Here is a 25619-nt window from a genome sequence, read left to right as displayed (position 1 = left end):
TTAAGAAAACTAGAGATAGAATTGTTTATGTAGTAATTTAGATTGACCTTATGATTTGCAAGATAAATAGTCAATTTTACACTCAATGTCCTGATTTGGTCATCTACACAGTTGATTTGATAAGCCTGATCAAGGATGGGGACATTGCGAGGACTGACTTAAACGGTAAACTAACAAAGGTGGAAGGCTGGATGCATCAAGTAAATATTCTAGATCTATGAACAATGTACTGCAGAAAATTACCCTCATATGATCAACGCAAGCAACACAACTACAAAATGAAAGATAAAAAGTAAAAGCCCAAAAGGGGAAATCAAAAGGTATGTGGTTCAACGATATGCCTATATTTGTGAGGTAGTAGCATGAAGTTTGTTATATATATATATAACAATAAAAAATAAGAAAATAAGGCTTACTTCTCTCTCCCACTAATCCATGGTAGAAAATCTCTCATAAAAAAAATCCCTAGAAGATTCTTCACTTTCTACACATGATCCCTTTACGTAAAAACACACCACATATAGAGTACATGAAGATAAATGGCACATGGCCTCAATATTTTCTCACTTAAGACTAATTTATCTAATACCACGAAAAACATTAGCATTAACCATTGTCTAAATGTTGTTAATTGCTAAGTAACATCAAGCTCAAGAGAAGTCATGTACGTAATAAACTTCTTATATAATTATACTGCAATGACACTGTACCTTCAGAGATAGCCACTTGAATATAATTATACAGCACATCTTTGTGTTTGGATTTTGTATGACATACTTTATTTTTAGCCAAATGCAAGTTCTTTGGCTATCACAATAGACACATTTTTTTATTTTATTTTTCATTCTAAGCCAAGTTCACCAAGTCTTTTAACCATGAACTTTATTTCATAACTTTTATAGTAACTATGCACTTTGCCTCAATGGTAGATAAAGTAATTGTTGATTGTAACGCCAATTTCTAAGTAACCAGACCACTTGCAAGAGTGAATACATAGCCCATGGTAAGCACTCTCTAGTCTAAATCACTTGCAAAATCAGCATCCGCATATCCAATGCCAGTGTCTTTTTTTATTATTGTTCTTGACAGATACTACCATGACACTTTTGAGTGTTCTTCAAGTAGTGTAGAATCCATTTCACAGCCTAAAAGTGTGTTTTTCCTGAATTTTCCATATACTTACTCATTGCACTAACTGCCTATGAAATATTTGGTTGTGCATACCATAGAATATATCATGCTACCAACTGCATTAGAGCGTGGAACCTATTACATGTAATCTTTCTCATCATTTGTAATAGGTAAATGAGTTGCTAAAAGCTTGAAATGAGCAGTAAAGTGAATAACCAACAATCTGTAATATTTAATACCTGTTGCATAACTGAGAAAGATATACTTCTTTGTCCTTGTTTCAAATTTATCAATATTCACATGAATACATGTAAGATACCCAAATATATGCAAACCAAAGTAGAAGGTTGACTAGACCATACATCTTCTAGAGTTTTCAACTCTACTGACAAACTAGCTAATTTATTAATAAGGAAACATGTTATATTCACTAATTTTACCAAAAATTTAGTCGATAGACCAGCGTTGCTTAACATATTACATATTCTTTATAAGCGTCTTGTTCATCTGTTTTGCTACACTATTTTGTTATTAGTGTGTTTGGTGCTGCAAAGTTTACAAAATTTTGTGAACCCGGCTGACTTAAATTCTCCACCAATTCTTCCTCAAGTACTTCACCTTCCTATCTGCTTGCTTTTCAAGGTTTTTCAATGCTTAGAAGTGATAAATAATTCAAACTTGTGCTTTAAAGTGTAAACCTATACTTTCTTAAAGTAATCATCGATGAAGGAAACAAAATAATTTGATCGTCTATTTCAAAGGGCTTTAGGACTGCATATATCTGAGTTTACATAATCCAAAACACCATTGATGCAATGAACTATGATCTTGAAACTCACTTTACACTCCTTTTAAAAAACACAATGCTCACAAAAGTCAAAACTTACAAAACTTTATGCCCTTTAGCAAGTTTCTCTTATAAAACTCCAATAAATTGCACTCACTTATGAATCCAAATGCATATGCCATAAAAGTGTCTAGTTTGCATCACCTGATGTTATCATTGTTGCACCTGAAACTTCCCATAAGCTTAAACGAGTTACCAACTTCCATTCTTTTCATACAATGATGACCCTTTTGTAACTTTCATGACATGATTTTTTTATTACCTTGCAACCATTGGAGTCGGGCGCACCAAAAAATATCAATTTTTCTTCAAATTTGGAATGTGTCACACTTCTATCAAAGATCCGATACTACCATCAAATATGTTAATTCTTAATAATCCAAATTCTAACAATCATTTCCACCATTAAATGGATTGTAAGTGGCAGGACACATGATAGGAACAACTAGAATCAAGAATTCACATGCCCCAAAAATTATCATCACCAGGTTGTCCAAAAAAAAAAAAAAAAAACCTCTATTACACTCATTGCATCTGGATGTGTTTCTTTTTCTCTCTTTGAGTTTATTACAATCCTTCATATGTCATATTTTATCTTTTCAGAAAAACATATTACGTTTTTCCTTCAAGATCTAGACTTTGACTCAAAACCTGTGACCCTAATTTTCTAAATTGTTTTATGTAGATCTACCCTAGTCACCAAACCTCCAGTATGTTAGAGCCTGATCCTCTTTATCAACTATCACATCAATATTCAAAATGTGACAAATAATTTTGTTTATTCATGGACATGCGTACCTTCTTTCATCTTCAAGGTATATAATAAATACTTTAAATACATATTGTTAATTAAGAACTTTATCATGTAAATACTTTTCAGCTCTAAAGCTCCCCCCTTCTTTCATCTTCAAGGTATATAATAAATACTTTAAATACATATTGTTAATTAAGAACTTTATCATGTAACTACTTTTCAGCTCTAAAGCTCCCCGTCTGCTAGACAAGTATATTGTACCATCAACTTTCAAGTCTAAATCTTCCCACATCTTCCCTTCTAAGTTAAAATTATTATTCTTATGGAATTTATCCAACTTAAAACTTTGCATTCAACATCTTTGAAGCCACTACGGGATTAGTGTCCATGTTCCTCCATCCATCCCTAGCCCGAAGAATAAGAAGGCATGACATACGGTTCCATGGAAGATCAAGTTGGTGAGCCATCACAATTAGAATGAGAGGCTCACCACCACATCATTGCAAGGGGAGCTCACTCGATTCGCAGATTGGTCCGACTCATAATTCACTTTTGACCTGACTTGCTTAAATTTTGTATATGCCCATGCTATGATTCCATTGTTTTGATAGATCCTGGGCAATAAAAAACCTATGAATATCAAGACCCCAGGCTAAGACAACGATCCCAAGGGATTGCTAATCGAAAGTGTATAAACTAAAAGACCTCAACCAAAAATAATCCAAAGTTCTAAGACCAGTTGTTGCAGAAAGCCATCCTCACATGTTCGATGCAAAACCATAAAAAGAAATATCCAAATAATAAACCCAAAGGCTAAATCATATAAATTTACATCATTTGGCAACACACCTCATCCATGGAGCAACTGCACAGATTTTTTTTCATTAAAATAACAGAATACCAAATCTTACCTCTCCCCCACTATGCCACTGCACAAGAAATCTCCCACTCGTAAACTACTAACAAGATTCCTAGAAGATTGCACAAGCTCACAAAAATGCAATAGTTACTACACAAAACCCACCATTGTCATTGTCCTTGAGAACCATGAAAAAACATCCCAAATCCAATACGAGACCAACCCCAACAACCTGCAAAACTACTACTTTAAAGGATACACTGGTCTGAATAATAGCACCACTACCCCACACATTTACTAGCTTTAAAAAAGAAAAGAAATAAAAAAAAAGCCTTCAAGATTTTCACATTTTCTTCACTCATCCATTGAAGAAGCGGTAGGACACCTTATCTCAATCAACTTCCTCCATCTTACTCTCCTCATTGCCTTCCTCCTCCAAGGCTGGCATGTCAGCATCTTCTGCTCCAGCCTCCTCATCTTCATCAATACTCAAACCCAGCTTCAACATCCTGTGGATCCTTCCTGCAAAGGTGTTCGGATCATCCAAGCTGAATCCTGAAGTCAGCAGCGCAGTCTCAAAGAGCAACATCACAAGATCTTTTACAGACTTGTCATTCTTGTCGGCCTCCGCCCGCTTCCTCAGCTCCTCCATAATGCCATTGTCGGGGTTGATCTCCATCGTCTTCTTGCTCGACATGTAGGAGCTCATGCTGCTGTCCCTCAGGGCTTGCGCCTTCATAATCCTCTCCATGTTTGCCGTCCAGCCATACTCTCCTGTCACCAAACAGCAAGGGGAGTCGACAATCCTCTCGGACACAACCACCTTCTCAACCTTGTCTCCCAAGATCTCCTTCATGGTCTTGCAGAGGACCTCAAAGGCAGCCTTCTTCTCTTCCTTTTTCTTCTTCTCTTCCTCCGACTCTTCCTCAAGCTTCAAGCCTTCCTTGGTGGCTGAGACAAGCTTCTTCCCGTCGTACTCCTTTAGCTGCCCAACTGCATATTCATCAATGGCATCCACCATGAAGAGAACCTCGTACCCTTTCCTCTTCAGCCGCTCCAGGAACGGAGAGTTCTCAACAGCTTTCTTGCTTTCACCGGTGATGTAGAAGATGTCTTTCTGTCCCTCCTTCATTCTTGTCACATAGTCCTTCAGGCTCGTCATCTCCTCGCCACTCTTTGTGGAGTGGTATCGGAGCAAGTCCGCCAGCTTTGCCCTGTTCTGGCTGTCCTCATGGATGCCCAACTTCAGATTCTTTGAGAAAGCTTCATAGAACTTGGCATAGTCCTCTTTGTTCTCGGAAATCTCAGTAAACATCTCAATGCATTTTTTCACAAGATTCTTTCGGATTACCTTAAGAATCTTGTTCTGCTGCAGCATTTCTCGAGAGATGTTGAGTGGGAGATCATCAGAGTCAACAACGCCCTTCACAAATCCAAGAAACTCAGGAATGAGCTCCTCGCAGTTGTCCATGATGAACACCCTCCGAACATAGAGTTTGATGTTGTTCATCTTCTTCCTCGTGTCAAAGAGATCGAACGGGGCCCTCTTTGGAACAAAGAGGATTGCCTTGAATTCAAGCTGGCCCTCCACAGAGAAGTGCTTGACAGCGAGGTGCTCTTCCCAGTCATTGGTCAAGCTCTTGTAGAAGGACGCATACTCGTCCTTGGTGATCTCCTCCGGCTTGCGCAGCCAGATGGGCTTCTGTTTGTTGATCAGAGCCCATTCATGGGAGACCTCCTTCACCTTCTTCTTCTTGGATTTGGTCTCCTTTTCCTCATCAACTTCTTCAACATCACCTTCCTCTTCCTTCTTGGTCTCCTCATCCTCATCATCACTAACCTCCTTCTCCGTCGTCTTCTCAGTCCAAAGATAAATAGGGTAGCTGATGAATTCAGAGTGCTTCTTCACAAGATCCTTCAATCTCCTCTCTTCCAAGTACTCAAGCTGGTCTTCCTTCAGATAGAGGGTGATCTTTGTACCTCTACCAAGCTGCTCACCATTCAAATCCCTGGTGACAGTGAAGGAACCACCTGCTTGCGACTCCCAGATGTACTGCTCATCATCATTATGCTTGGTGGTGACAATAACCTTCTCGGCAACCAGGTAGGCCGAGTAGAATCCAACACCAAACTGACCAATCATGCTCACATCAGCTCCTGCCTGCAATGCCTCCATGAATTCTTTTGTCCCAGACCTAGCAATTGTTCCCAAATTGTTCACCAGATCTGCAAATCCCAAACAACCATTACACGTTTCATTCAATTGCCAGCTCAAATTTCAGACATAAAACAAAAACCAACAGAGCAATTGTATAATCCTGTTTGGGGGCAAATCCAGTGTAAATTACAGACTGAAGACACTTCATTCAAGTTCCTCATAATGAAAGCATAAATAAACAAAAGAAGTTAGTAAACAGAAAAGATTCAGATTGAAATTGATCTAAAACTGGAATCAATTGAAGATTTCAATACCAAATTGAAATCAAATTACAAAAACTCAATTAAAATCCTAACTATTAAATTCACTTATCTAAGTTGGACCCAAATCATTTCTTGCAGTAAAAAATTCAAGTTAGGTAGTTTGATTTGAATAAATTGCCTATATACTTAGAAGAGAGCAGCTAGGAAAAAAAAAAAAGAAGCTAACTACCAATCGGAACGAGTTCAAGGCCATCATTCAAAACCAGGCCGAGTTGACTCAGCTCTGGCACTCATGGAGTCAGATCACATCATGCAACGAGCGTCATTTAACGCCTCTGATTCAGCCGAGGCACGGTCGAGTCACTAACTCAGCCGAGTCAATTAAATCCGGCCCGACCAAGTCGGGTTTGACTCGGACGAGTTGATCGAAATCAGTGGGACCCTATCCGGTTCGACACTACGAGTCACACCCCCACTAGGGCGTGTCAGGCCGTTTCAGACCCGAATCGGGCGAGCATCAACTCGACTCAGGGCAAAACGAGTCCATCCGAGTAGCCGAGTCTTTCAACCATGTTGTACAGTCCAATCACAAAACAAAACCAACAAGAACCGGCAGGTAATGTAATAGCTCGAAGTAGAAGTCAATGAAATCCGGCCCGACCGGTTTGCAAACCGGCCGGTTTATCTGTGGAAAATAACGAATAGTTCATCGCGTCATACCTGCTTTGGTCATGCCTATCCCACTGTCGATGATGGAGAGGGTCTTGTTGACCTTATCAGGGACGATCCGGATGAAGAGCTCGGGCTGGGCATAGAGCTTGCTCTTATCAGTGAGGCTCTCGAACCGGATCTTGTCCAGCGCGTCGGACGAGTTGCTAATGAGCTCCCGCAGGAATATCTCCTTATTGCTGTAGAACGTGTTGATGATAAGGCTCAGGAGCTGGTTGATCTCCGCCTGGAAGGCGAAGGTCTCTGCGTTTTCCATCTGCACATCCGCCATTGCCGTACTGAGTAGAAAACAGAAGAGATCGAGAAAGAGAGAAAACTAGGGTTTTCAAAGTTGCAGATAGAGCAAGAACTGGAATCTTGGGGCTTATTTCGTTTCTGTTGGAGAGAGGAAAGGTAGAGATGGTATTTATAGGATTTCCTTCCCGAGCGAACGGAGAATCTCGCGGCTTCTGGAGACTTCCGTTGCTTCCGGAATTTTCTGCTGTTTTACCCCGCGCGTAAAACGGCAAAGCTTGTGGGGCCCACTCTGTTGTATATGTAAAATCCAATCCGTCTATCAGGTTTTATTATCGATTCTAGAATCTTAGGAAAAAAATCAGCATGATTCATTAATCAATCGAGCCACACCAAATCGAACAATGGGAATGGGATGCCAAACTTAGGTCATAAAATCCGCTAATCAGGTGGGGTCCACCAGGATGAAGTGAAAATACAGAACTCAGCCTAATTTCTATATCATGTGGGCCTATCTATATGAATTTAGAGGTATTAGGAGTACTTTAACATTGTTACCATTGGTGTGGTCCATCATATTTATTTACTGGGCTAGGTATCTACGGTTTAAATCACGGTCCTCACTTGATGGACGGAGTGGATTTATATGTGAAAGATTGTGGACCTCACACAGCTTGGGTGTTTTACGCAGCTACGTAAAACAGTTGGTGTAGATAATTCCCGTCCTAACCGCGGGCTTTGCCTTTTGCTTTTTCAAATACTTTTTTTTTTTTCATATCCAGAAGCTTCGTTTAGTTGGCGGGATCGCGAATGTTCCTGAGAGTGGAGGAACTGTTAGGTACTCGCCTCGATGGGTTTTGTACGTCGTACGCGGGTTTTCAATTTTAACAAGTGGAGCCGTTCTATCGTAATCTGGACCGTTGTTCTGTTGCATCCCATCGCGGATTAGCAGTGAACATTGTTGGAAGATCATTTCAATGTGGATCTTTGTGGAATTTCTGTTCTTATTAGGCCACAAATAGAGATATTTGATGGTTTATTTATGAGATTTTCTTGTACATGGCCCATACACTGTGTATGGAGTGAGTGACCAGTGGTCCTGATTACTTATGAGTGGGCCCACTTGTCAGAATTGAGGCTTGCATGTATAGCGCCAAATGTTGGGTCGCGCATGCATGCAACGATAAGTTGCCGGAATATCTGAGGGCCCGTTTGGCCGGGCGGATGGGAAGGGATTGGAAGTTAAATCCCTTGATTGGCCGGGCGTGCCAAACAGACTGGGTGATTTGATCCGGGATATTACAATCCCATGGTTTTTAAGATAATTCACTGACAACACCATTATTACCGGGCGTGCCAAACAGACTCGATATACACAATCCCGGGATATAGCAATCCCATTGATCTTAAGACAATCCAATGACAACACCATCATTACCTTGAAATCCATGCCATCCACCCTATTACCATTTAATCCCTTCCAATCCACCCGGCCAAACGGTTTAAGAAGGCTTTGTTATGGAGGACCTTTCCACGCAACTCGAATTGGATGCGCCAAAGCACTCACACGCGTGGAATCGGAGATCGCGTGCATGAGAGTTTGGACGTTGGTGAATTTTTGCCCGAGGACAATAGTGTACATTGGGTCAAACCGAGTCGAGCTGGCTCAGCTCGACTCGGCTCGGCCACCAGCTAACCTCAGCTTGAACTCGACTCGGCTCAGTCCTTGAGCCAAACTGCTAGCTCAGCACAATTCGGTTAGCAACTCGGACCAGTTCGAGCCGAGTTCACCTTTGCAACATTTTCACAACATGTGGACTGTACCTTCAAATTCTCATGGAATGTAAAATACCAGCAGTGGTTTTAAAGGTATTTCATCAAACACCTTGTAAGTAACATCAAAATTTAAAAAAAAAAAAGGGATTTGTTTGATGAAACATACTTTCCTTGCCACCATCCGACGCTTTGTTGAGTCATTTCATCAAACACTTGGTCAGCAACATCAATATCAAAGTAACCGAGTCACTGAACCGATTCGATCCAAGTTCGAATCGAGTTGGGTTCGAACCGAGTCGAGTCAAGTCAAGCTGGGGCCAGCTTAAACTCATTTTCGAGCTCTCAAAACCAACTCGACTCAGATCAAACTCAACTTCAAACTGAGCCGATTTGAGCTTTTTCAAGCCGAGTCAAGTAAGCTGACCAAGCTAGATCGGTTCGTGTACACCCCTACCTAGGAGCATGTATTTGATATACATTGGCAACTGTGAAAGCCACAAGCTTATGTCCTAAACAACTCCGATACGACACACCTCGAGGGAAAAAAAGATTTACGTGCCCCTATTCTAATGGTGTGATGCATGGCGTATAGGAATAGTTGTTGTATTTTAAATTATTTTAAAATAATTTAGTATTTCAAAATATCCATTGGGATGGGCTATAACTGTGGCCATAGGTGCCCTATGGATGTTTCTTTTCATTTAAGTCTGAAAGATTGCATCATTTCATATTTTATTTTGAAAAGCTGTATCTTTTGAAGCCCAAGGGTCGCACCAATTGGGTTTAAACCCAATAGTCACAACCCTTTATGAAAGGGTGTCTCTACACCCTTAAAGGTGTCTTCTCAAAGTCTATAAATAGACTTCTGATTTTAAGTTTTGAAATTGATTAGAAAATCAGGTTTTCTCTTAAAAATGTGTTCAAGTATTTTCTAGTTCGGGTTAAGACTATAAGTGGTTCGAGCCCGTGTACAGTGAGTGCACTACTGGGACCGGGTCATAGTCGTTGTATCCTGGAAGTCGATTGCTCTAAAAACCTGTTGTACTTGGGATGCTGTCAAAGGGGAGCAAATTCGATTTCAAGTTGAGTGACTCACGTCACGCCTCGACTTCTATAAATCGATAAGTTTTCTTTTATTATTAATTTAAATTTATTTTATTTAAATAGTTTTCCAAACTCCATATTCCAACAATAGTTTGGTTTGATTTTGTTTTCTGGATGGTGTAATATCTTTTTAAAGTGGCTGAAATCACGCACTTGAATATTAGAAGTATTTGGAGTTGTCATTAGCTAAAACATAGCTTTAGAAGTTATGGTTTGTTAGGACATTAAATTGCTTAAAGGATAATAAATTATAAGATTTTTTCACTCAAGTGATTTCGTTGGTCCGCATCATATATTTTTAGTAAGAGCCTCGGTTACGAAAAATGAAGGAATTAACTATTTTCCACGCTCTCGATATGCAGAATTTAAAAAAAAAAAAGTTGAAAAAATAATAAAAGATGCGTGTGTAGAAATATTTGATGTTCAAATTATGTCTGGAGTGAAATACGACTTAATTTGAGACATGAGAAGAAAAATAAAAAATATTAGACACCATTTTCGGTGAAAATAGATGGTCGAATGTCCTAAATTCCGACCGTAGTCATTGACTTCAATATTTTCTCTATCTTTGACTTCGATTAGACAAAGTAACATGGTAAGGGAAGTGTTTTAGAGAGGGCAGAGGGTAAGGCACGTGTTGTTTTAAGAGTAGGGTATGTCACTGTCAGAGCAGACTTCGACGTAGTCGGCTTCCTGCAACCAAACTCTTTGGCCACCTCTGTCACCTCCTTCATTCCCCCTTTTGTTTGCTAGGGTGCTTCTTAAATATACGTCGAGAACTGTTTCGGCCAATAATTATATTACTTGTGACTTCGAGCAAGCATACAAATGTTGTGGGAGCCTCTGATTGGGACGTGCAAAGGTCATGACAGGGGCGTAGAGAGTCTAAACCCAGAAACAATCATCCCCATGCAGTTTTCACCAAGAAATGATCCTTCCCGGGCCATTACTGCATGAAAACGGTCCTTGGCAAGCCATTTTAATTGGAACAAACCTTTTTGGTCTCTATATAGGTGGGTTGCCTTCTCTAAAATAAGGTCGGTTGGGTCTTCTTAGGGATCCTACCCCTCTTTTTTCCGTCATCTGTGCGCTCTAACAATGATCAATTTAACCCGATAGTTGTCTTCATGGCTTACCCTGTGCCGTATGAGTGCTCTAATTGGTGTTCAACTGAAGTCGATGAGTAAAATCTAATCTCACTTAGGTGGTGTCGTTACACAAATGCATGGAATCCATATGAATTGGAATAAGTTGTTGTGTCTATAAGCCTATAGTTGAAATTTGCTGAAATATATGTGAATGTGTACATGCAATATTGAAGAGAGACAAAAATAAGACTGTGACTTGCAAATCAATGGTGATTGGTGATAATCAAAATCTATGTGAAATAAAATCACACAATTTTACTATGATTTTAAAAAAGTGAGATTTTTAGTGTATTTGACATGGAATGCACTCTCTAAAACGCAACAATTATAAGTAATTATACACTCACACATACAATTGGAATAAACGTGATTTGAAATCCTTAGAGTCTGTCAACTTGTAATCGGAATACATTTGAATCCAAATATTTTGTTTAACACCCTGGATTTGAAATGCATTAAAATTTTGTACCTAAATTTAATTAATTAAATCACATTAAGTACCACACAAAATGATATGCATTTGCAACATTTTAGATATTCATTTTAAGAAGCCTATTAAAATAAATATTTTAGCTTAAAATGGTAATTTTGAGACTCATGTGGGCCACAAAAGTAGCCCACTAATTTTATAGTATGAGCAAAGCATCCTATGTTTAAGATGATGAAACATATTCATTCCCCAGTATATATTTATGGTCTAAACCCATGCAACTTACATTATAGAAAAGTGAATATAAAATAAATAATTGTTGCAATCATTCATTCCAGTTTGTACGAAATTGTGTTAAGGTGTCATATATATGCTTCCTTCAAAGTATCAAATGACCTAGCAATTACCAGAAAATCAATTGATATAGGGAACCCCATTTTGGGTAGCCAATTTTCATCAAGAGCTAAGAATTATGATTGGGGCAGGAAAGGCTCATCAGCCTTATACACAGACAAGGTTTCCGCTTGATCTTTTAGCCTATGGCCCATTAAAAAGAGGCATAAGAGGTAACAAACGACACCAGCTCGGTTGTGGCGGCCCTCTCCTGAGAAACCCCTGGTTCTTGGTCCTTGTGGTACTGGAGGAAGATAATTGAATCCCTTAGACGATGTATGGAAGTTCGAATCACACATACACCAAGAGAAGCCAACATTGTTACTAATAGGCTGGCATGCCTGGGTAGCGTGGGCCAAGCAGGCTTTATCTTCCAATATCTAGAGTCACTCACATCCACCATCAGGGGCCATTTGTTCCTAGACATAGTAAGATTCTACGCGAGGCCTAATCCGACCTCCTTTTCTTTTCTTTTGCCGCACATGATAGGTGGGCCGACTCCCTTTTGTCGTTGGCCCTACCCGAATATAGCATTGTACAGCCTTTGTGCTCTCTTCCAAATGAAATACAGATAAACTTCATTAATTAAAAAAAAAAAAAAAAGGAATAAGTGTTGAAGTTAGTGACCTAGCCATGTGGATGTGATTTGGGCGAAGCTCAGCTGTTGATCATGATGACCATGGGTCCTAGATTGGTTATATAATATGCCTAAAACAAATTTAATATTGCTCTCATCTTATGTTCGTTGAGTTTGTTGAGCAGTGATTTTTCTTGTGGTTCTTAGGAACCTGAGATTGGATATGACAATCATTGACTTGGGAGAATCGTACATGGTCCATGGATCTTAATATACCTTGCTAAATCATGACCATCACAGGTGCATGGGACACACCTGTGGACATTAGTTCATGAGATATATAGTTATCTTGTGTGAGAGGACTAACTTTGGGTTAGGACGGATATTCTCCACCATCAGGGGCTGACTTAGTATCGGTTTATTCCTTACTTTGTACAAGAGTATGAGTGTGCCTTAAACAAAGGATCCAAGTTCGAACCTTTGGTAACGTATATTGGTGGATCGAGATCAAATCAACAATCTAAGGTACATTAACTTGGACTATGACCATGAGATCAGGACTTGACCATGTATGGAAGACGGTTTCATCCTTAAACCTTAGGACACGTAAAGGTCATGATCTGGTCAACTTTGGTTCTTCCTACGAGATCCACGCAAGGGCCAATAAAACCTGAGTTTCGGCCCATGACACGTACACTGAGTGTACTAATTTCATTCAATTATACAATTATTCATTTACCTACTAGCTCTACCGTAGATTTACATTCCATTCATACTCAACAACATCTCAAAAATAAGAAACGATCATTTATTCCAATAATTAATCATAAACATAACTAAGGACCCTCTCAATTGAGATCTTATGAAATGAAATAAACATGTCCAACAACTTGAAAGAATTAATTTACAATCTAAGAAAATTAAATATAATTAAAGTAAAAATATCATGACTAGTCTAAGGCTGCAACTTCTTCTTTTGTCAAGTAGGGTCACGTGTCCCTTAAGTCCTTTCTGGCTTGACCACATATTCCTATTTTTGAGCCACCGGCCCACCCTCATTCACATCTGTACGGTTTTTCCATCAATAAAAAAATATAAGCTGGCCAGGCTTAGTGATATAACCCAGCATGGTTCATAATCATATCAATTAAAATAATATAAAAATACATGTACAATGATGTAAAATGGAGTATGAATGCATCAGATGGGGTGATCGTCCATCTACTTGGGTTGGAAGTCGTCAACCCGCATCCACCCGTTGGGTAGGCTTCCACCTTTCGGTAGGCTTGGGCATAGCCCGCATCTGGTAACGCTCTACCAGGATCGACATTTCTTCTAGGGAGGGCCCCTAGGATCGACCATGCATTATGCAATGCAATGAATGATGGATGATATGTAAATGCATATTTTTCATATTTGGCATAATTGTCTCGATTAAAATATTCACATATAAATTTACCGTACAATTATCATATCAAAATATTCAAACCAGTAAATCAATCAAACAATCACAATGATTTATTTTAATTTTAATGAATTATGAGACAAGTTGGGTTACTCACCTGAGTCTGGTAGTGTAGAATCCACAAGGTAATTATGTTGGTTTGAATTCAGAAATCCTATCAGTTATATCAACAACATTATTATTCATATGTTTTTATTACATGGTGGGGCCCACCTCTGATTAACATCCTAGGTGGCCAGATCCAAAATAATCAAATAATTAAAATTTCTATTCTATTTTTTTCTCCTTTTTAAGATTATAAAATTGAATGATAATTACTTGATCGGGGTGGTCCATCGGATGGTCAGATCATTCAGATTCTTGAGGTATTATCATGTTTTGTCTCTACACATTAGATGGATGGTGTGGATCTAACCACACATACACCGATGGCCCATCTCGACCTTCTACGCCAAGTGATACCAACACTTGCGCAAAAATCTAAGATTCCTTTATTAAACACTTTTAGATCTGACTAATGTGGCCTATCTGATTGTTAGATTGATCTAAAAATTATGGCCCTTGTATATTTTGGCCTTAAGGATCATATGATCCGTACAGATCTATCTTAGCACAATCAGATTCCATCCATTTAATTTATTCCTAAAATATTACTAATTAGACCAAAATCATAAAAACATCACTTTATTAAAATTGACTCTACACACCTATACAATGATGGTGTGAATGATCCACGCCATCCATTGTATAGATCAAGAAGAAATTAACAACATAATAAAAAGTTAAAAAGATCTAACGATTAGAACTTACCTGATCGAGCCTTCTTAGAATTTCCTCTTCCTTTTACTTTAGGCTTCCTATCTCTTTTTTTTTTTAAATGTAGAAACCTTCCGTATCCCTTTTAAAGAAAATTCTCATAAGATAGGATGAGCACATCCTCCCTTATCCTGAATTTGAATTTTTTTATGATATTTAATAAAAAATTTATTATTACCACTTCAAGAATCGATCCCTAAACCTCTCTCTCAACTAAGAATTTCGCTACCAACTCAACTATTGACTTGTTTTTATTTTTTATTTAAAAATAAAATCTTTAAATATTTAATTTAATTTTTTAATAATATACCAAAATTTAGAGTTGTTACACCTGCTCTTGTAGCTTATTGAGCGGCCAATAAAATGAACATAGCTAGGCACTTTCATAAGGAGTTATTGATTCTTGTACAAGCTCATATGGAATCCATTGGTTTGCCTATGAACATATGTTATGACTTTGATATGGATATATCAGGAACTCATCAAGTGGTTTTTCATTAGGCCCAACACTCTTAATGTTTTAATCAATTTTTAAAAGTTTTTTAACCATTGAAGTTTTGTTTTAACCATTAAAATTGCCTTAATCGCACTTGATGATAATATGATAACCCAGATTTAATGGTCAACTTCTGATTGTTCCCGACACCTCGGGCTTCTAGAGCACTTGACGAAGAGGTTAATCGGTCGAGACTATGATTGTATGGGCCTGAAAGTAAGAACAGAGGTGATGAGATGATATGACTAAAGCTACGGCGAGATTCTCAATGTCTGGGTACATGTTCTCAGTTAGGACCAAGGCCTTGCTGACGTAGTATACTTGGAGTTGCTTCTTCCCTTGCTCTTGGATAAGGGATAAGTTAACCATCGCGGTAGAAATTGCCAGGTAGAGTAGTTGTAAGGCCCGTACCCTAGTCCATACCCTTCCGTAGGCTTCCGCGGTCCTCCCAGTCGAATTCCGATGACCCTCGACCTGAAATCAACATTTGCGCGCAATCCTAAGTTGCAGCCCATAAATCTAAGTCGGATCAACTCGAAACTTCTATCCTAACGACCGCGCTATTGTCACGGTTCCAACGCCACGACTCGCGCACCGATCCGATACCCGGGCCGGAAGATATGGGCCCACGTTCATCTCGAGGAAAACACCACACGTTGTGAATTTTGAGAGAATCTTTATAACCTATCATATCAATCAATCAAGTACACTACCCATACCCCATGCCACCTCACCCCTCAAGTCAACTCTCTCTCTCCACCCATCCCTCTTTCACTCAAAATTCAATCAAGCCCATACCCTAACCATCCCTTTCTTACAACATCCATTCCACCCATCCCTTATCATCCCATCACTTCTCTCTCTCCCTCATTTCTCAAACAATCTCCCAAGCAACAAGAAAATCCAACGTCCAAGCCTTCCAAGTGAGAGCCAAGTGTGGCCCACTTCTCTACCACCCAATCTCTCATCCCCACCATCAAAACTTCATCATCCTCCATCAAGATCGAAGCCAAAGAGTCTAGGAGTTCAAGGAGCTAAAGAAGAAGGCCGATAGGTGGGTGATCCACTATTGATTTTATTTTAAGGGCCCACTTGTTGTGGGACCCACTTGATGTATGCATTGTATAAGGGAGGGCCCAATAGTGGCGGGGTCCCTCCCCTTCACGTTTCTCTCTCTATCTCTCTCCCTCTCTCTCTCTCTCTTTGATGTGTGGCCCACCATGATGTATGTGTACATCCAGCCGCCCATCCAATCCATGGATGCTGGATGCAGATTGGCTGGTGTATCGTGCAGCTATATAGCTGCTGACTTACATCAGCAAGATTTGTGGCCCACCATGTGGCGTGTGAGATTCACACCGTCCGGCCACGTGGACGGTGGATTCCACCATAAGGTATATGTTATATCCTGACTGTCCATTCATTGGACGTGGACCCAACCAAGGCAGCGTGTGAGGCCCACCATGATGTAAGTGTACATTTAGCCGTCCGTCCATTCCTTAGACACTGGGTGCTGGAGTTACATATATATATATATAATATAATATATATATCTGGTGGGCCCCACGTGGGACCCACCTGCTGAGAGAAGAGGGTTGGCTGGTGTATCTCACACCAACTATTCTGCTGACGTGGGAGTTCCGTGGGACCTACCATTTATGTATGTGTCTCATCTACACCGTCCATCTGGACGATGCCATGTATGGCCCCACCGTGATGTATGTTTTGTATCCACACCATCCATTTGGACGGGTTGTGGGGACCCCTATAACGCCCCGACTTTTCAAGACCCGAGTATGTGACCCATGTCTCAAAAACCCAAGTGTTAACTTTAAAGGATGGTCAAATTCGAGTGTACATTTTTTTCTTCATTCAGAGTAAGCAGATGAGCGTAGTATGGACAAATCGACATAAAGGAAAATTTCATTATCATTCAAATATACAAGAAGTTGTTCATAATGACTTATATAAACCAATGTCTCCACAATTTACAAATAAAAGAATTGCATGATCCAATACATGAGAAATAGTAGAATGCAAGTAAATTTGAGTCGCAAGACCCCTCAGCTTCTCCAGGTAGATACAATCATGCAACCCTTGCACTTGAACTCGGCTCCTTATCAGCCCGAACCTGAAAATCACTTAAGCCACCCGTGCTACCTATACGATTATATTTATTTGATGGATGAGTGGCCAACTCAGTGTGAATTCTCCTCATGATTACACACCGCCATATTAGGTAAGCATAGTTATAAAATAACGCATACAAAATAATAAATAATGCAGGTCTTATTATGTGCATGGATGCATGAATGCAATCATTGCCCTGGGGACGCTCATCCGTGTGGACAGTGGGCTCGTCACCCAAGCAATCATCGACCTGGGAAAAGCATCCAGTCGGACATCATCGACCTGGGAAAAGCATTCAGTTGGATAAATACGTACATCACGTACGATAGCAATAGATGTTGGTCTGTGCCATATATGCATGATTAGCTAACCCGTTCTTAGTCTAATTATAACCAGCTATTTTAAATAAGTTCACGGTTACTACGGGGAGCACATGGCCCAGCGTAGGCTAACGGCTCAGGCATAGTGTCCCATGACCACCATCCCCGACCCATGAGACTATCATCTTAGGATGTTTAATGAAAACCCATCGACTAATGGCCAATCATATTATAATATATGGGGCTTACCATCGCATGGTTACACAGTATAAAACATCGAACCGATATAAGGAAAATATCAAAACTAAACTATATAGAGCGAGTATCAAAATATGCCACATAAGGCAAATATCAAAATCATACGATAAAGATCATCCTTAAAAATCATTGGACATAACAACCCTGGATGGTAGGCCTACATCAATGGTTAATTTAAACCAACATTCAATAACCACTAAGCCGACGGTCCATTACAATTACAACTAGTCGGGTTACATCCTAAGTATGGGTATACATTTATAAGTCGGGGTTTTCCACTAATGTACCAGTTTAAGTTTCATAAGCAATCCACAAATAATTCATGAACAAATATACAGGATGAACACTAAGCAAACAATATAGCAATTCAATTTTCACTAACTAACACATGTGAGTATAAGAGAGAGATATCAATTATAAATTAAAGCACAAACTATAACTTAAGCTAATGGAAAGATGGAAAGCTCAAGGGGAAGAATCATCACCTTACGAATCAAATCACCCACTAACGTTGCTAGGAAGCGCGTGCACGCCCTTAGAGTCAAGCCCTACCACAAGTTATGAAATTGTACGGTTAACTTAAGGTTCTACAAGACTGTCTATGGTCTAGATTATAACTTAGGGTTTAGATTACTCATTCTTAGGGTTTTAATGTTACATTAGGATTTTCTTTCTAGGGTTTAGTCTTGAACTTAGATTCTAGGATTTGATTATGGAATTTGAACTCTATTTTCTGTGGCCATTAATGACATTGTTAATGGGAGTAATAAATGAGTAAAACTAATAAATAACTTAGTTATAAAATTTGAGAATCTTACAACTACTAATATTATATTAAATTACCCAACAACCCATGAATAATGATACTAATAGTGACTCATAATAGTAATATCAACAATAAAAGGAACTTGTAGTGATATCATAGAGGATAAACTCATTAATTTATAAGATTAGGATCATAACTTATGGTTTTAGGTTACTTATATTCAGGGTCTTATCCCCTAACCTAATTTTAGACTTTGGTTTAGAGTTTGAAATCTAACTCATACCATTAATTCATATTAACTTTAGAATGAAGTACAAGTAGATGATATTTCCTATTAATGCGACCAACGCTAATCCTATTGTTAATAACCTACAATGACAAAATAGGTATAACATGATAAATGTTAATATCTAATACTCATAATAACTAACACTAGCAAAATTAACCTACCAATGGTTAGCCATATTTAATAATCGCAATAATTATAGCTACATTAATGATGATATTAGATACTAATATTTGACAATTACAACCTTCCATTATAATGGCTAGTTATAGCATAAATAACCTACCAATATGCTAATTAAAATTCCAATACAATGTTGTTAGAGAAAATGCACCTACAGTTAATTTGACTTGAATCAACACAGCTCGATGTCTGAGTTGACTCGGCTCAACTCTTCTCTCATTCTCTCTCTCTTTCTTCTCTCTTCTTCCTCATCTAATTCCCACATGCTGGAAATCTAGCAAGAGACTGGACGGTCCGAACCCAACTCGACTTGGCTGGACTCGGTTCAACCAACCACCCTTCTCTCTTCTTTCCCTTTCCTTTCTCCCTATCCTTTCTTCCATCTCTCCCTTTCCCTGTGTGTGTGTGGGCTGGAACTCTAGCAATGAACAGCCCGGTCCAACTCAGGTGAGTCGAGTTGACTCGACAGCCATCTCTTCCCCTCTCCTTTATTCATCTCCTTTCCTTTCTTTTCTTCTCTTCAACTCTCCCTTTCTTCCCATATGCTGGAGGTCCACCAGTATCCCTGGACGACCGGCTTCAACCCATCAATGAGTCGAGCAGCCTGCTCAGACTCAGCCCGAGCCGCAGGTGGAGCAGCAACCGAATCCCCTTCCTCTCTCTTTTCTCTTCTTCCTTCCCCTGTTTCTCTTTCCTTTCCTTCTTCACTCTCTCCCTTTGACTAGCAACAGCAGGTCCGGACTCAGGCCCAAACCTGACTGAACTCGTCCCGAACTCGGACTGAGTTCGGGTGTGGTGCAACAGCAGCGAGCAGCAGCTGCTCTGTTCCTTCTCTTTCTTTTTCTTTCTTCCTTATTTCTTCTTCCTGCTGCGACGCCCAAGAGGAACTGAACTACCAGATTTAACTCGAATCGACTCCGCTTGGTGCCAGTTGAACGAGGAGGAAGCTCCGCCGCTAATGGCAAATTCTCTCCCTCAGCTTTCTTCTTCAATCCGACAACGTGGGAGGGTCCCTACGGGTGCATTGGAGCTTGGAGGACGAATGGATCGAAGGTTTGAAAGGTTTTTGGTGGTGGGTTCGGGCGTTGAAGGTTGCGGCCATTTTTTAGTGCGGCTACAGGGAGTGGGTTCGGATCCCATTGCTGCTCAATCTTCCCTCCTTTATTTGCTCGCCCGAACTTCCCAGAGCCGTTGGTTGGATTGAGAGAGAGCGGTCTGGATTTGATAACAGCTCCCCCAAACCGCAGGCAATAGAAAACTGGGCGTGGTTTTTCTCTCTCTGGTATTGAGGGAGCCCTAACCCAGCTTCCTATGAATGGACGGATAGGATTTCTCTGTCTTGAACAGTGGAGATGCAGAGATGGGGCGTTACACGGATCGCCCCACCTGCAACACAGCAGGTTTCCGTTTCTAGGAACAGTGGTGCTTGTGGGACTTGCTTTGGACGGTTCTCGTGTGCATGAAGATGTACCCCAGAAGGTGATCCCACCTAGAATTTATCAAAATCATAATTTGGCTCTGATGAACGGTTCTGATCATCGAACTGGTGCCTCGTGGTGGGCCAGAGCACGTCCCAACCGGTCGGCCTCCGTCTGCTGTGAAACCGAAGAAAAGAGGGAGAAATCCTTTCTTTTGAAAGGAAATGCGGGTCAATGCCCGGCTTAATTGTAGTGGCGCCAACGAAGCGCCGATAAATAGGTATGTCGGGAAAAGTATTGGCGGCGCTAGACAAGTTATAGCAGCGCTTGTCTGAGCGCCAATAATTATTATTTTTGCCGACGCGAATAAGCGCCGGTTAAATTCACTCCGAGCGCCGGTAAAAGTGGTTTCCGAACACTTTTTCTCATGAAAAAGCGCCGTAAAATTTCTACACAAGCGTCGCTAAAAGCTTTTCTATTGATTTCACAGGCACTAGCATGCCAATAATTTTTTTATTATATATAATTCAATCGAAACCTGTATTTTTAAAATATTGGAAACATAAAAAATGATGCCATATAAATAAAACTGAATATTAAACAAATTTTATATTACTAGACAATAAAAAAAAATATAGTATTTATTACAAAATACATCTTCAATTTGATGAGTTGGCTAAAAAATATTAATGTTAATTGATAACTAATACAGCAGATTTCCTTCACTTGAGGGTTATCTGAGGGCCTTATGCCAGACAAATATCTTGCAATTTTAGTCCGAAGATCTGCTATGCAAATAAACTTCTTCAAAATGTTCTTGGGCATGATGTATGTGTAGTCTGTCTCCTGTAATCAGGAATTACTCACATAAGTATAGTTTTCATAACCTTGAAAGTTAAAAAGTGCATACAATGGAAAATAGCCATAATTATTTACCTTAATGTCCTCGGTGTTTAATGGAGAATCAGATGTAAAAGTATCCGAAAATGTCATGCCCTATCATATGCATGCCTAGCAGAAACAGCTAAGTAGGTCAACTTGAGCTATGCATGTAAATAGAGTAATAGACTATTGATAAGGAATGCAAATATGATAGAATGCAAAATGGCTTGATACATTCCAACATTCTTCTGAAAATTCAAGTAGCCTAGAAAAGAAACTTTCCCAACCCGCCATGTTCTACTTGTGGCCCACATCGAATCATAGAAGAATGAAAGAAAGAACAAAAGAATTGAAATTCTTAGAATATAAAGAAGCCTTTTTTGTGGCTTTGATGTTTCAACGAAATGAAATTAGATGATATTCTCCTTCAACATGTTTTATGCTTTTTGTGAAAGATTGCACTGGTGAAAGTCTTGTACAGAAGGGACTAGTCAAAGTCTCAACACTATTTCCAGAGGTTAAAAACCTAATGTTGCAACCTGTTTAGGCATTCTCTGATTTAATGGGTTGCCATTACCTAATAATGATTTTTATTTTTAAAGAAACCAGGATGTTTTTATTACGATTTAAGAGAGAGATTAGCAGAGTTGACCAAGCTACCACTAATTCACAGCAGTATAGAAATAAATGACCCAAAATCATTAGGAATTGCAAATTGATCAATTAATGTTTGTAGCAGCAGTGGAAAGATGACGATACCGAATAAGAGTTTATCAAGGCTGCTATTCACCATGAATTCATAAATGAGAAGCAGTTATGTTCCTCTGCTACAACATCCCAGCAGGCGATGACATTCCGGTGATGAACATTACTTATAAGCTTAGCTTCACTCTCGAAATCTTCCTTGGCAGTAGTGGATTGGCTTAATGCAAGTTTCTTCACAGCCACTATTTTCCCATTTCTCAGAACACCCTGACATATACAAAATAATATATTGTCTTGGAAGTATCTGAAAGGTTGAAGGCTGTTTTGTATGTACAAGGGAATTGTTACATTCAGTTCAATGTTAAGAAAATGATTAAAATTAATGATGTTTTTCTATCATTTAACAATGAGGAAGTAGCGCTCAAATTGCAGTTAGTTTCTTTCAACTCCAACTTGAAAGAAACGTAATTGCATGTTGAAACCCAAACTCCTGATGTGAATGCTAAGGAAATTGCAATTTGGTCACTATATTAGAGTAAACACAGAAATTCTACTCGATGGAACATCCAAAAATACCCTGATTGAATATCATCATCAACATCATCATCATCTAAGCCTTATCCCAATTAATTGGGCTCAGCTACATGAATCCTATTCTGCCATTCCACTGTATCAGGGGCCATAGTATTGTCCTGATTGTAGATGAAGATGAAATATTACAAGTAGCAGTAAATAACACCAGAAAAAACATCAACTGGGAAATATTACCCTATATACGTATGTTTCCAAAGCCGCCTCCTCCCAATTTATTTTCTTGGCTGAAATTTTTGGTTGCAATTTTCAGATCTTTGTAATGAAAATTTACTGGGCCACGCAACTTGGTTGCCCCTAATATGTCTCCTGCAAAACAAGCATTGATTGGGCTGCATGTGGATGTTGAATGGGGAGCATAAATCCTTTTTTAATTTTTATTTTTTAGTTGTCCATTTCTTCTTTCATATGTAAAATGGTCCACCTGATGGCTGGATTAGCCCATGGTATATAATGTTGGGGTGCAGTAGACGAATGACCAGATATCGCATCCATATCTCACATATTAATTCTGTGTTGTTCGACCTCTGTTCAGTCCCGGGTTCACACATTAACATTCATTCTCATTTGAAGAAGAGATGCACACAAGTTGAAGAAATATGCATGAGTTCAAATATGTAGCTGACCTCTAAAACTTACACCATATTCATCTGCTCAGCTACATCCACACAAAACATTCTTTGTTGGGCCATTTCATCAAACAGTTAGCATGCATGAAATACAGGAGGTATACACAAGGGGCTTTTTAGTTTTTATGAATGGGGCTATTGTAGCAACCTAAAATGATGATATTATGGTCCATGCACCAAAAATCTGAAAGGGGGCTAAAAAATCCCTCTGCTTAGTTACATCCACACAAAACATTGCTTGTTGAGCCATTTCATCAAACAATTAGCATGCATGAAATACAAGAGGTATTACATAAGGGGCTTTTTAGTTTTCACAAGCGTGGCCATTTTTAAGTGACCTAAAATGATGATATTATGGTCCATGCACCAAAAATCTGAATGGCAAAACAAAATCTAAGAGAGGGAGAAGAGGGAAACAGAGAGAGAGAGAGAGAGAGAGAGAGAGAGAGAACCCTAATGTAAGCAAAGAACAGAGAAAGAGCAACATAGAGAGGAAGAGATCGAACATGCAGATAGGAGCCTCCGATTCCTTCGATTTCAAAAGATCAAACCTCTGCGAATGACAGATCTTTGTTGATTTAAGTTCGAAAATTGTCAAAAATTACAAAAGAAATTTGGAAAAGGAAATCATATTGTCAAGCTCGTTCTTTGATTTTTGGAGGAAGCAAGGCTCTTCGACTCCTCGATCGCTCTTGCTCCTGTTAAAAGGCTCGAGCTTTGGAATGTAGGTGTTGCTTCTCTGAGCATTGCAGATCATAGAAGCAACTCTCGATCGAGAGATTTCAGATATCTAGAAGAAATGATGATAAAGATGAAGGAAAAGGAAGAGATGTTATCATCTTTGGAGAGAGAGCTGCAACTAGAAGGAGAGATAGAGAGAGAAATTTTAGGGTCTTCTCTTCTTTTTTTTTTTGGAGATGAGGAAACTGAGAGAAAAGCTAACGAATTTGTGTTTTCCTTGGACTTTCACCAGCGGTCATTTCCCACATTAGGGCCGACCTTACGAAGTCATCGATGATTCATATCTAATAGGGCAGTTTTATGTCAGCCGTAAGTAGAAAAGCGCCGCTAACTCTCACTTGTCTTGTAGTGAAACCGAAGAAAAGAGGGAGAAATCCTTTCTTTTGAAAGGAAATGCGGGTCAATGCCCGGCTTGACCGGGTTTATGGCTTGGTGCTCCGCGGGAGCACACCTGTTGGTGTACCTAGTGGCCTAATAGCGGGGCCCACATGATGTTTTAATGAAATCCACACCATCTAGTTTAAGGGCCTAATTAAGGTCATTTGACTGGATATGAGGCGGATCCAAAGCTTAGGTGGGCCTTACCAAACGATTTACAGGTCTTACGTGTTGATTTCGTCGATACGATGGTCGGATTAATTCAAATCCGACCATCAATGGTCAAAAGGTCCTACCGGTTCACTTGTATGTTCAAGATCATTGTAATATGTCAGTATTAAGATAATAATATTTATTTTAATTATCCTATTATAAATTCTCTCTTTTATTTCATATATGCATATTATTTTAATCGTGTGGCGGGTCCCACACAATCTGATCCGTTCATCAGCCTCCATAAGTCCAAGTGGGACCCCTGGCCATAGATCAGGCATATCCAAAGCCTAGGTGGCCATACTTTCTAATTACATGGGTTATTTTATGATCTGTGAAGAGTTGACGGTCAGATCATTACAAAACGTGATCAGTGGTGATTCGTAGGGTTCTCGGCCTAATCTAGGTGAAATTCATTGGAAAGATTAGTGATTGAGAGACCTAATCATCATGATTAAGTGATGCATCATCTATGGGAGTTTCAGAAGCTAAATGATCGATGGGTTTGTTAATCCAGGACTTAAAATTCAAGGTGGACAGTCTAACTTATTCATCAAAGCGATTGAAGTCCTAGAGTAGGTTTCTCTAATGACGTGATGGTCCATCACGAGTACTAACAGATGCATCACTTTGATCTATAGGTGGGGATTTCTTTTAACGGTCGGATTTAAACTAAGATTCATGTGAATGTTCGTTTAGCTAGGTTTATATTTATTTCTAAATTTGGTTATACGGTAATACCCGAGTAATGGAAAGTACAGGGTGTTACAACCCCACCGCGATGTATGTGAGGTATATCCATACCGTTCAATAACCCCACCATGATGGAATGTTCCATCTAAACCGTCCATCCTCTTGGCGAGCTCGTCTTAAGGCTTGAGACAAAAAAATGAAGCAGGTTCAAATCTCTGGTGGGCCACGTACATGGACCCCACCCAT

The 25619-nt window shown here is 39.4% G+C and overlaps 1 protein-coding gene across 1 annotated transcript; it reads right to left on the bottom strand.

The window, feature by feature from the left end:
- Window positions 1-3738: 3738 nt before the first annotated feature.
- LOC131249129 (heat shock protein 83) lies at window positions 3739-7129 on the bottom strand. The gene is made up of 2 exons (XM_058249703.1): window positions 6733-7129; window positions 3739-5817 (listed from the first exon to the last, which is right to left on the bottom strand). The coding sequence occupies exons 1-2, from the start codon at window positions 7010-7012 to the stop codon at window positions 3983-3985; spliced, it is 2115 nt and encodes a 704-aa protein (XP_058105686.1). The 5' UTR covers window positions 7013-7129; the 3' UTR covers window positions 3739-3982.
- Window positions 7130-25619: the final 18490 nt, after the last annotated feature.

The sequence above is a fragment of the Magnolia sinica genome, chromosome 6 (genome assembly GCF_029962835.1).
Source record: "Magnolia sinica isolate HGM2019 chromosome 6, MsV1, whole genome shotgun sequence".
Classification (NCBI taxonomy): Eukaryota; Viridiplantae; Streptophyta; class Magnoliopsida; order Magnoliales; family Magnoliaceae; genus Magnolia; species Magnolia sinica.
Note: the sequence above shows the minus strand (reverse complement) of the source record. Positions and strands in the feature narration are given on the sequence as shown.